The 13,488-nt window shown below is 38.5% G+C and overlaps 1 protein-coding gene across 1 annotated transcript in view; it reads left to right on the top strand.

The window, feature by feature from the left end:
- The window catches only part of SNX25 (sorting nexin 25), an 82,999-nt gene extending 69,998 nt beyond the window's left edge, over positions 1-13,001 (top strand). Inside the window, exons 12-19 of the mRNA XM_068186954.1 lie at positions 2,237-2,377; positions 2,930-3,043; positions 3,543-3,707; positions 6,817-6,934; positions 8,137-8,203; positions 9,323-9,504; positions 11,078-11,178; positions 11,972-13,001. Of these exons, the coding sequence (XP_068043055.1) occupies positions 2,237-2,377; positions 2,930-3,043; positions 3,543-3,707; positions 6,817-6,934; positions 8,137-8,203; positions 9,323-9,504; positions 11,078-11,178; positions 11,972-12,046 (963 nt within the window). The 3' untranslated portion in view covers positions 12,047-13,001. The remainder of the gene's footprint in view (positions 1-2,236; positions 2,378-2,929; positions 3,044-3,542; positions 3,708-6,816; positions 6,935-8,136; positions 8,204-9,322; positions 9,505-11,077; positions 11,179-11,971) is intronic.
- Positions 13,002-13,488: the final 487 nt, after the last annotated feature.

Here is a 13,488-nt window from a genome sequence, read left to right as displayed (position 1 = left end):
TTGAGCGGGCTGCAGGTCTGTCAAGGGTAAATGCAGCCCTTGAACACATTAGGAGGGAGTTTCCACTCAGGATGAGGAAGTGTTACGGTTGCTTTGCAGGTGCTGGGCCGTGTCCCTTGAGAAGAGGGGATTTGAATGAGGAACTTCTCTCACAAGAAGAAGTTCGGAAAGCACTTTCAAATTTCGTTCGCTTAACTTAGCAAAAGGGAGAGTCAGAGGAATATGGCTCTCTAGTTTGAATTCATTCATGATAGCAGTTGTATGAGGTGGTGCCTGCTAACAGCAGGGGACTAAATCTCTTGGTTTAGAAGACCTCCTGACATTCAATTTTTGTTTTCCAGTTTACTCCTTAATTTGGAAAAAAAAATTCAGAAGCACCTAAGTTGATTAAAAAACTTGCATTCCTGTGAAGATCCTGAACACTTTCAGTATTTATATTAGGGTATTTGAGAGTACTTATAAAAAGCTCTAATGTGTCTACATCTAGTAATTGGAATTTAGAGGATTCTGCACATAGCTTGAATCAGGAGTACTAAGTCCTCCCATTTTGAAAAGGTGCTTTCAGAGGGATGACTCTCTCCTGACAATGACACTTCAGATGACCCTGAATCCTGCAAACCCCTGCCCTGGGAACAAATTTGGCATGGAAAATCGTAAGCATGACTCAAATCAGCAATTTCAGCACTCATTGCCCAGTGCTGAAAAATGACAGCCAGGAGGTGTTTGTGGGTCACCTACAAATACAGATCCAATCTAGCTCAGAGTAGACAGGGCAGGGACTGTCCCAGACAATCCCAGTTGTTCTGCACCATGTCTTTGTGACCTGCATCTTGGAGGCTGTTCAAGCATCTATTTCTGCAGTCGTCTGGCAGGAGATAGGCACTTCTCCAAATAGCTGCACTGAGAAGCAGGCACATTTGCAGGCATTCAGGCTGGTGCTTTGTATTCTGTCTGAGTGCTGCTGCAGCTTTTTGACAGAGATTTCTGATATCTGGGCCTCAGACTTAGCTTCCCAGTGGTCCTTGTGCAGCTTTATGAGGAATGCATCACAGGGAATATTGTAAACGTACAGCTCTGAATAGCTTAAAAATATGAAGGTACATTTCAGCCACATGGCTTTTATGATGGTGATGTAGTTGCTTGTCAAATTATTCATCCACAGCATTGTGTTTTCAGATCTCTACAGGCTTCTCAGAAAAGGTGTCATAATTATATGAATTTTAAGGTTTATTCTTATACTAATTAGATTAGTTACATATTCTTTTTTTAAAAAGCTTTAAAGTTATCACATTGCTCAAAAAGACTGGGAGTGGTATTTTATAATTACCTTATAATTATTTGCATGTATATAAAGACAAGCATTCTCAAGTCAAATATTTTATGTATTTCCCTTATTTGTCTTTCATAATCAATTTGGCTGTCTCCTCAAAATAAGTAAGCAAAAATTTGCTACTAATAGGACATAAGGATGAAATTCTTATGTCAATTTTTATTTCAATTTAAGGAACAGTGTGGTCACACTGCTGCCGTTGTCTCGAGAAAAATTGTTTAGCTTTGCTGTAGTTTTCCCATTTGGACAATGTGGTTTATTGCTTCTCCTTCCTCTGGCTGAGGACTGTAGTTGGATTCATTAGTATTTTTTGTAAAGTTGTGAGTCCCCCAGAAACAGTGCATGGATACCACAAACTATGCAAGGAGAACGGCTCAAGTGAGGAGAGAAATCGCTCCACAACCGCACCAGCTGTTGCTGGACCCAGCTGCAGAGCTGCTGTGCCTGGCGTGTGGGTGAGCCTCAGCAGAAGCACTGGGAAGGGAGGGTGGAAATAAAGGGAGAACACTCGGGTAAATGCAGACAGGAGAGATGGAGTATTGATGAGCAATCACAAAGCTACATGGTAGGTACCTTAAAAACTGAAATAGTGCACTCAGCTGTTTGAAGAGGACATGTCAGGGAGACTTGGCTGCTGGTGGACAGCATTGCAAAACTATATGTAAAGGTGTAATAGAGGTTAGCTGGAGGGCTGGTTCAGGACTGGCACAGCATTTTGGGTGAAGGTTAGTTCATTAAGGGAATTGTAGTATATATGCAATATTAGGTATATATATAATGGTATGTAAGTAATATGTAGCTTTCAAATCTTAAGAGAAGTGTGGGACTGAGTCACCTGGCAGCTCAAATGTTCCACTGCTTACTTTCAACAGGGATTACCTTATCTGGTTTTTCTTCCCCCACAAGGTTTTAGAAGAGAATGGAGAACAAGTGCCCTGTTACTCTGTCATGGTGAGTTTACAAGAAGTTGGTGGAGCTGAAACTAAGAACTGGACTGTTCCCAGGAAGCTCAATGAGTTTCAGAACCTACACCGCAAACTCAGCGAGGTACGAATCCTGGTTACGGGAGGGAAAAGATACAAACTGCCAAAATTTGTCAGAGTGATAGAAATTTCATGCTACCAGTTTTAATGCTAGCCTTTTGGCTTTTAGTCCTTTAGACCTAGATTTCTATCTACCTATTTCTGGTCTGTGACAGATGATTATAAAACTTGTTTATAATTATTTTTCCCCCTTAATAATGTTTTACTGGACTAACCCCATTTCAAAATGGTATATGCTCTGCACTGTCATACAGAAGCCTGCTATAAGAATGAGGCTTTATGTCTGGCTTCTAGGGAAGTAAGAAATGACAGCTTCTGGGGAGAGAGAAGGTTGGGATTTTTTTTCACAGTGCTTTAACCTTTCAGTCTGATAAGGAATAGATAATGGTGCTGTAAAGGGAAAGGGTTTAGATGTGTTAGCCCACAGGGGGAAAGGGAAGGTGTTTCCTTGAGAGGGGTGTGGAAGTGAGATGAGAGCAAAAAGGATTTCCATTCTGAACCACCTGTCTTTTTTTTCTGCATACATCTTAACTGAGCTCTCCTTTCTCCTACACAGTGTTTTCCATCATTAAAGAAAGTTCAGTTGCCTTCTCTCAGCAAGCTGCCCTTCAAATCCATAGACCAGAAATTCATGGAGAAATCCAAGAACCAGCTTAATAACTTTCTGCAGGTAAGAAAATGAAGACAAAACCAACAGATATCTAAACAGGAGAATTAAGAGGCTGCTGCCTCTCTTTTGCCTAAATAAAGAGCCTAGAACAAATAGATCAAATGCAAGGTTTGACACTGTCAATGTCAAAGTTGTCCAAAATGCCTGAAGTTGAGATGAGTTTGACTAATAGTAACCATTTCTCTAGTGGTAAGTTAATTTAAACTTCAACTAATTAAGGAATCATAAATAATGAATCCTTTAATTGCCACTTTCAGCTAAAACTCTTCACAACAAATTCCTTACAAAAGAGAAATTGTTATAAAACAAGAAAGCTCTAAGACTAAAAGCTTTATTCTTACTAATTCCAGTACTTTAGTATCTTTGTGAGATTGGGATTTTTTTCTTCACACTACCTCTGAGTTGTGATTTAATCAGTGTTATACATTTTATTCCTTAACAAGAAATATTTAATTGATGTGTTGCTGTGTTGTGATGTGTCGTTATTTTTGTTTCCTAGAAGTTACTCTCTGATGAAAGACTCTGCCAGAGTGAAGCACTTTATGCCTTCTTGAGCCCCTCCCCAGAGCACCTCAAAGTTATTGATGTGCAAGGCAAGAAGTCATCATTTTCACTCTCCTCATTTCTAGAACGACTTCCTGGTGATTTGTTTTCTCATCAGGAGGTAAGTGGTAGAAAAGTAATCTTCCCAAATTTAATAACTTATCCTAAGTAAGCAGGGAGAGTCATTAGTATTTGAATGGCAGGCAATATTTCCAAAGGTCATTTGTAATTTACAGTAAGTGAACAGAGAGTCAGAAGTAAGAGCTGCCTATGAATTTAAAAGATGTTTATTAATAAAATAGGTTTCCTGCCTTTTGGTACGTGCATATAGCCAAATGTGTAAGCTACTGCAAATAAACAAATTGCAGTTCATGTGGGATTGTTTGGTTTTTTTACAGCAGAATTTTCCACTTTTTGAGTTCTGGATATACATATTTCAGGTTTTGCCAGATAAAAATAATTCTCCCTTGGGAATATTATCTTGGCAAGAACAGCTGTGTTTCCTTAATTTCAGGACAACTTCTGAAGCAGACCTAGTTTTGACAAAAACTGTTGGCAAATAGTACAGGCTTCCTGAGGGCATTTGGAAATGCAGGCAGGAGTCTATGTAGGCAAACCAGTTGGAGAATTTGTTATTCAGCCATGAAAACCCATTGTTTATCAAAATGCAATGAATAATAGATTAGTGACTAAAGTAGCTCATTGACTAAGTTGACTATAATTGCATGGCACTCTATTCTGTGTTGTTCACGTTCAGATAATGCAATATTCAAGGAGATGTTTCTATTCCCCCTTTTAGTTAGGTTATACAAAATTCATTTGAAACAGTTAATTCCTTACATGCTGTAGTTGTCTGGAGTGGATGGGTCTTATGCAGGACACTTCTAGGCTTTTAATAGGGAGAAAGGTGGTCTTGCATCTCAGGAATAAGAAAATCCTATAAATGTACCTTACAAAAGTATGCTGTGTTTGCATCTAGATGCTGAATGCATGTGCCTCATGTCAGAGTAATAAATATAAAGAAAGTTTGAGAAACTAGTTTTGCTTTGATAGAAGTACTGGAGTTCTAAAATCCAAAGTGCTTTCACTAAAATGACTAATAGGTAGAAGTAGCATAAAAGCATTGAAGTGTGAAGCTATTTGTATTTTGCTATTTAATTGAAAAACATCCTGAAGACAAAGCCAAACTGCATAGATATTGTATTATGGGAGTGTGTAAGAGGAAATAGTTGGGAAATACAGGAGAAAGAAAGACAATTTTTAATACTAGTGTGTGAGAGGAGAAAGAACAAATAAACAAAGCAGATATTATGCAACTGTTACTGCTTCACATTTCTCTTCCCTCTCTTTCTCCCTTCATTCTTTAAGCTTACACATAACAGAATACAGGATGGTGGGAACTCTTAGACCCTGTGAATGAGTATGTCAAATGATTTTCCTAAAGTGAAAATAATAAAATAAAATAAAATGGAGTGAGACAGATTGTGAGGCAGTCTGGGATTAGCTCTGCTGTTCCCTGGACTCCTATGTCTTTCAGCAAAAGATTTGGATCAGCTCAGTCTTGCCCCATTGATAGCATCTTGGATACTTTAAAGCAGTTAAACTGGGGTTAAATAATTTGGCACAAGGTCATAAATGAAGTTAGTTCTGTTAAACCACACGTAAAGCTGGTATAATTGTGTTCTTTTTATAACTCAGACTTCTTGGTTTAGTTTGTATTTTGAACTTTGTAGTATAGAATATTCTCATTCAGTTCTCTCTTTGCCCTTAATCTCATCTCACATTTTTCAAATATATGTCAGAGCAATAATACTTCTTGAGTGTTGTGTTCAGGATTAGATACTGCAGCAATTTCTTTATATATGTAACTCCTTGGACAGGGTTAGCTTTAGAACGTATTTTTTAGCTCTCTAGACCAAAACCAAATCAGAGCAAAAAAGCAGCTGATATCATCTAGGGAGAAAGGCTTCTACGTTTACAAATTTACTGGAATAGAAAATGCACTGTAGTGTAAGAACTTAGTTACATTGTTGCATTTTCTAAATGACAGGAGATTCACTGAATAGCAGAAAAATAAACTAATATTAGATGATTGAATGATGAGGACAAAAGGAAGGGATGATTAATATCTTTGAAAGCCAGGCTGAAGAAGAAAATTTGCACATCATTCTGACCACTCCTGATCCAGAGACTGGGGCATTGCACCAGCCTCAGTGGAGGTCAGGTCTGCCTCTCTTTAGCTTTGCTCGAAGCACAGGTTGGCAGGGGAAGGTCCAGGAAGGCAAAGGGATGTGTTGGCTGCCATGAGTAATGATAGGAATTGTAGTCCTGATCCTGAAGCAATCTTCATGACAGTGAGAAACAACCTGCTGTCTGCCCTTCACTCTGAAATAGATGGTGCTGCCAGAATTGAGGTGGTTCAACCCAGTCAGCCCAGAGGGAGTCTATCTGAATAGCTCTTCTCCCTTTGGTGCCTGCAGCTTGGATATCCTCAGGCTCAGGTCACCAAGTACCACAATTTGTGTTTCTGCCTGGGACTAGTTTTCACTAATGGTGCTTGTTTCTCTAGTGGCCAGTTCCCTTTCCACTGCTGGGTTTGGTTACTTCAAGGACAACTGGTTAGTGCCTGATCCCACTGACTGGGAAGGCACTGACTGTTCTCCTGGGGAGCCAGCTACCTGCTTCTCCCTGTGCAATAACCTGATTGTCCCCTTTTCTCCCAGCTGTTTGCATTGCAAACAGCTCCAGCTGTCTAGCTCCCGGTCCTGAATGTTTTTATGGGTATTGTGTCAGAGGAGGCTTTGCAGTCGCACACACTGTTGAGTGCCATCTCCTGGTTACAGGTCTCACCTGTTTCCTAGTAGTACACAACTCCCACATCACCTGCTTTCTTTCATCCAGCTGGTGTTGATGGGGATAGGCAGTAGATTTTGAAAATCTGGGCAGCATTGAGGTGCTTACTGGGGCAAGGCTGCAGGCAGAAGATACAGCAGTGATGAAAATTCCAGCAGTGCAGTATCCTCATTGCTTTAGTCCAATGGGAAGTTTTCAAGACCCCTTGTGAGATTCCTGTTTGCCAGATCCTGCCAGCAGTAGTTTTTGGCTCTGTTTTTTTTGAGAGGACTGGCTGTGGTCCTTCCCCAGATCATGGCAGTAACTAAATCCAAAATCCCTTCTGGAAGAAGACTGGGGAACTGCAACACACACCCGTGTTGTGCTTCTCTTCCTAGGAAGAAACGGAAGAGGACAGTGACCTGTCAGACTACGGAGAGGAGGTGGATGGGAAGAAGGACTCTCTTGCTGAACCGTGTTTCATGCTGATCGGAGAGATTTTTGAACTGCGAGGAAGTAAGATATAAACCTGCTCAGTTGCTAATGGAATCTCTTGGCTCTGTAGGACACTTTATAATTCAGGGTTTTTTTGCTATTGCAGTAAGTGCAATCTATTGCACCTAATCTTCATTCTTGCAATCTATATGGCCAGTTTGTGACCAAACTATTCTTCAGCAGTTCATAACTTTGGAGTGACATTACAATATAAAATGGCAATAAAATGTAACTGGTAGGGGAGAGCATTTGCACTTTGTATTTTTAAATTTTTCATGAAAAAATTAGAAAAAAAAGGAAAAAAAGGACAATAGTATGCTTTTTGTAAATAGGCTGTTCAATAGATTCTAGGAAATCTTGAAGAAGGAAAGATAGCTTTATTACAGAACATGTCTCTGACAAAGAAATATGATTTTAATATACATTTTAAGTGAATTATATATGCATTTTAGTTCTGCAACGTCTATGATGAAAATTATGCTAGAATTGTGGTATATTTAAATACTGGATTTTTTCCCCCCCTTTTACGTAACTGAATGATGATAATAAAAAAAAATATTTTTGTTTCTATTTGAATGTGCAGCCACACATGATGCTCTATATAATTATTTACAGGGTAACTATTGCAAAATGTGTCACCTTCCAAAAATGGTAGATGTATCTTCCAAATATAGACTTTATTGTGATGGTGGACAGTATCAAAGAAAGATTTATCAGTAATTAGTAGGAAGCACTCACTTTTGTTTCCTTTATCTGTAATGGAAAGCTGACTGCTTGGTTTAAGTGAAAATGTTTTCAGAATTTTTATGGTGCTCCTGTGTGTTCTTCATACTGTAGGTATGAAAAAGGTGGGAAGTTTGAGGACATTTGGTTTTTTTGTAGTAGAAAAAGGGGTTTGAGTAGTTGTATTGCTCAATAAACTTGAAATATTCTTACATATAAAAATGTACAGTGTAACCTAGAATGTATTTTATATGCATACTTATAAAATCTGCAGGATTTAAAAAAACATACAGCAAACAGTACAAGGAATGTAATCAAGAAAAATGAAACCTCTGTACAATTAATGGAATCTTAGAAAGGGTTATAACAATGTGTTTACTGTAGGAGTGGGTTGTTTGGGTTGGTTTGGTGGGAGGTAGGGGGAAGGTTTTGCACATGATCATGGATTCTGGAATGTTATTAACTTGGTCATTATTTTTAAAAATTTTTCATTGTTCTAGTGTTCAAGTGGGTCAGAAAAACATTAATTGCACTAGTACAAGTCACTTTTGGAAGAACCATCAACAAGTAAGTAGCTGTTGCTTTAACTGAGCTTCCATCATCATTCTATAAAAAACGGCTGACAGAAGAACGTTTAAAATAATCTGGACATCATGCTGGATATGATAATCTGCATTTGTTTTCCACAATTTACAGCTATGTTATGTTTATTAGAGAAAACATAGATATGTGAATTATCTCTATGCTGCCAGGTGAGGCCTGCCTGAGGCTATGAGCATACCTGTCTGTAATCCCCTTCATATGGAAAGCTGTATCCCTGGTCAGAAACAAATTTTAGAAGTATTCTGTCAGCACAGCAGGCTGTTCTTTGTCCAATCAGTGACTAAATTTGCACTTCCCAGCATGGCATTTAAAGCCTCTTACGTGTATTACGTAGCAGTCAATTGGACTGGTCTCACTCACTGAGTTTTAAATTGATTGGTTCATTTGTTCATACCCTGCTGATAACTGGAAAATGCCTGAAGGAGGACAGAAAGGCAGAGCATTTGTGAGCACAGCTTTTTACATGTAGGTTGACTTTATTATTGGTTTTAAGGGATTTGGCTGTATGGCAGCAGTACTGACTGGAGCCTGCTCTCTACCTTAGACTCCTGGTGCTGAAGGCTACAGTGAGTGGTTCAGCCACAAGAAGAGGCTGCTATCTCTGTTTCTAATCCCTTCAGTAATGTGGTTTGCTATCTGTGAAGAAACTTACTGTACTTCCATCAAAACTGGCTATTTTTATCCTAGCAGGCACATCTCCACAGGCAAATAGTTTGGAGTTTGCTACTATTAGTGACCTAATTATCCTGACTTTTTCTGGTGCAGCATTTGTAGTGCCCATCCTTGAAATGTAGTTTTGATGTATATTTCAATGTATTACTTGTAATCTGAAATGTATGTTTGTGGATTACATTGAAAAGCAGCCTTCTTCAGATCTAAGTGAGGTATCTGGAATGACCTAGATCCTAGAGCACCCAGAGCTGAATATGACCAGCTGTCATGCCAATGAAATCAACTCAGATATACTGGCAGAGTTACATTAGAAAAAACATCTCTTCCACTACTTTGAGGAGTAAAAAGAATAAATATGTGTAAAAGATGAAAGACTAGCTCTGATGGGCTCCCTTCTACGCTTCTTTACAGGCAAATCCGTGATACTATACACTGGATGTTCAGTGAACCAATGCTTGTTTACTACATTGGTGTGTTTCGAGATGCTTTTTGGCCAAATGGAAAGTTAGCTCCACCACCAAGAGCCAAGAGCGATGAACAAAAGCAGGAGACAAAACAGAGAGCACAGCAAAAACTACTTGAAAACATTCCAGGTGAGACCACTTTGATTCTGCTTAATCACAGATTTAATAACTAATAAGGAAACTGGTTAATCAAACTATTTTCCTGTAGAGTTCTAAATTATGACTATTTGCATAAATAAGGATGATTTTGGTCTTAGTCTTTGCCTCTTCTGCCTGTCTGGTAAAAGGCATGGATTCAGATATTATTGGTGGATGCAAAATCAAAATTGCTGTATTTTTGTGCATAATGTTCATCAAGGAATCTGTCGATTCTCTCTCTGCTGGTTCTCTGTGAGCAAATAGGTGGCTCTGCTACTTGCCAAATTACTTGCCGAATAGGATACTAGCACCACCCCAATTACTTCTTCCTCTTATATTTTGGAAAGAGAGGGATCTACCCATGCTGTCCGTGTTGTGTGTTGTCTTTTTCTGATAAGAGGTCTCAGGGCACTAAAAATTAGAGTGACCTGCTGCCTGGGCAGAAGAAGATCCTAGATGGAGTGGTTTTTTCAGTACTTTCCTTTGCCTACCTGTATCTCCCAAGCCTGGGCAGCTGCCTTTTCAGCCAGCATGTTTTTGGGGCAACATTCTGAGATGCTCCATCCTGTCCTACTCACAGGACAGGAAATCCAGTTACATATTTGTGACTCCTCAGAGATCGCGTAAACTCAAAGGCATCTAACTGAAAAGAATTAAAATCATTGCTGTTAACACTTGGAAATGCACTTCAACGTAGCTTGGATGTTTTTTCTCTGCTCCATCTGAAGAGAATGAACTATTTTATGGCTTCACTTAGATATCTCATATACCCCCATGCATTAGGTAGTTTAACCAACTTTTACTGCAAAAAAGGAGTAGGTATGCATACAAAATATTTGTCTTTTAATGTGTAAACAACCCTTCCATTTATGACCTGTGTTATATACTCATCTACTTGGCTACTAAATAGCCTTCCATAGTTGGTTTGTGGTATTTGATTTTCTGTTTGTTTCTGAGCTTGGAGCCATATGTCAGGACATAGCTGAATGCACCTTAGATTAATGATGGAGCACTGAATCACTATTTATTCTTTAATTTAATACGAAGTGTAAATAACTGACTTAGAATTATCTTAACTGCCTTCTTGTGGGAAGTATTCTCTGTGAAGATTGAAAGGCAGTTAAACTGCTAAATTTGTTTTAAATGTTGCAGAAGTTGGGTCTTTGTGGCTGAAGGTGTATTTAAGTGAAAGGTTTAACGATGTGTGAGATGAGACTTAGTGAACTACTGAAAAGGCATTTGATGTATCATGTTAGAATGCTTAAAATGTTCTGAGATGCACACACTATTATCTGTTGGGTAACTGGAGAATAAGGGTACCTTTTCAAGCTGTGTTTTTAAAAGGTTGGTGAGTAGGGGTGCTGTGTATCTTGTAGCCAAGGTCCAATGACGTGCAGCGGCTTTGTTTCCCCTTCTTTATGGGTCTTTATGGTTGAACTAGATGATCTTGAAGGTCTCTTCCAACCTTTGTGATTGTGATTTTACATAGCAGAATGATGATTCTGGCTGGAAGTTTTGCCTAGCATGAATGAAACAACAGAAACTGAAGTAATGTTTGTTGCAGACACTCTGCAGAATCTTGTTGGACAACAAAATGCCCGTCATGGTGTAGTGAAAGTGTTCAATGCATTGCAAGAGAGAAAGGCTAATAAGCATCTACTTTATGTGAGTAACCAGAAAAGTAGCTTTTTAACTTCATAATCCTGTAAGTTACTGAGCTCTACTTACTCAGTATTAAAGCTTAGGGGGGTGTGGTTTTGCAGAGATTTATTTATTATTAAAATAAGTCAGTTGCTCTAGGTTTGATCACTTGATTAAGTTTGAATAACAAAGGACTGTTAAACAGCAGCATTGTTTTTGTCTAAAAGAGATCTTCTACCACATCCAATGTGCCTGACTTGATAAGATACAAACTAATTTCTTTATCCAGCTTAGAAAAATAAACATACCTTGGAGAATCCCAGAGAAGGAGAACTCCAGGACTGGCTCACAGTTAGGACATGACAGCCTTCCACAGGTTCCACTCCTCAGCTGTTGGGAATAGTTGGAATATGCAGCTGGATCCAAGTATAACACCTTCACAGTCAGTCTCTTCCGGCACATTCCAGACAGCAGCCTGTCACACAATGCTGCCCCAGCACCAGAGAGGAAGTGCATGCCCCGGTGCTTGCTTATGATGCTATGGAGTCTTTGACAGAACAGCACCAGTTTATACTGGGCGGGGTATCCCCATCTGAATGGAGCTGCCCTCAACACTTGCCTCCTTTCAGCCTTAAGACATTTCCCATGTTATCTGCAGGACATGTGCTAACTTCTGGATGAAAGAAAAGTAGTTGCACAAATGATGAATGTAATCAAACATATGTGCTTCTGTTATGTGTGGTTATCTAAAAACGACAGAAGGGAAGAAGAAATTTGCTTGGCACCTGCATAATTGTAACTCTTTTCTGTTTTTCAGGTTTTGCTGGAACTGCTGCTAACTGAACTGTGTCCTGAGCTGAGAGCTCATTTAGAGCAGCTTAATGCCACTTAGGTTGAATCTGCACAATTGGACCACTAGAGAAATGTCTATGTTCAAGAATAGACATGAAACTTATTTTCCTCTTTTCCATAGAGGGCTGAGGACTATGATTATTTTTAGCATTTTTCTTTCCTCTTGAGTTTTTTGTGAAGTACAGACTTGAAAAGATCTGATGCTGTTGTAGGGTAGACAAAAAATGCTGTATAGCTGCCAATTTTTATTTAAATTGTTCTATTTGACTACTCCTCTGTTTCAAATATAGAATGAAAAATAAATGTTCATATATGCTGAAAGAAACCAGAAGATATTTTAAACATTTATGGAAAGAAATTTTGCTTATAGTGGTAAACTAATGAATGTTGTACAGTTCTAATCTCCTCACTGAGGATCTAAGCATTCCATCTAAGCATTCCTTTTTTTTTTTCTTGTGTATTGAAAAAGCCTTGTCGTGCAATACTACATGTAAAGCTATTGTGAAAATTTTATCAGTTTTGGTTTTACCAAAGATTTCCTGTAGTTTGAAGCATTTGTAAGCAATAAATATCACAACTGGATTGCAGCACTTGATAATGAGGCTGTACTGACAATGGATCAATGGGTTTGACAGCACTAGTTTCATAAGAAGTATCTACATTGCTTTGAAGTCTGTGTCAAAATAATGTATTGTAAACTGGTATGTCCTAACAGAATGCCTGTGTTAAATGTTAGTTCAGAGATTAGTGCTTATGAATTGCTTCTATGAATGATCAAGTAGACATTTAATTAAACCATTCTGGTAACTTCCCTGATATTATTCAGGGCTGTTTTATTCAAATGCCCCAATTTCAAATAACCTTCAAATCTTTCTCTTATTTTATACAAGGAAAGAAAACTGTCTTCAGTGGTTGTTTTTTTTAAATTTATGTAAAAATATGTAAATATGATGTTAATGCACATCTAAATAATTAAACATCATCAAAAATCCCTAGCTGACACTCATTACTCTCTTCTCAATTCGGTACAGTTGTGCTCTTAGAAAAACTACTTGCAGTTATGACTTGGCAGTATTGTAAGGTACATACAATCTGTATGATCTATTTAAATCAACATTTTAGTAACATCTAGCCTTCTGTTCCCACAGTTTCAGAAGAGTTTTCAAGTTGTGGCACAGTACTAAGAAGCAAGGCAAATTCTGCACTTAGCTTCACAAGTGAACAGGCATTTAGAAACGTGCAAGCTTACCACAGCAATCAGTAAGTTTTCCCAGTGGTTAATCAAAGTATCTTTTGATAAAAGATCCAGCTTGACATTACTCGGACATAAATACTGCTAGCCAGAAGATTTCCAACAATTTCTACTGCAGAGACAGTGTGAATGCAATATGAAGGATTGAGGAAAACAGGCCTTGTCCTGAGGACGTATATTCAATATTTCCATACTAACACTGGAGGCTTTTTTCCCCACAGTTCTGTAAG

The sequence above is a fragment of the Anomalospiza imberbis genome, chromosome 4 (genome assembly GCF_031753505.1).
Source record: "Anomalospiza imberbis isolate Cuckoo-Finch-1a 21T00152 chromosome 4, ASM3175350v1, whole genome shotgun sequence".
In the NCBI taxonomy this organism is placed as follows: Eukaryota; Metazoa; Chordata; class Aves; order Passeriformes; family Viduidae; genus Anomalospiza; species Anomalospiza imberbis.
The sequence above is the reverse complement of the archived record's forward strand: the minus strand, read 5'-3'. Positions and strand labels throughout refer to the sequence as shown.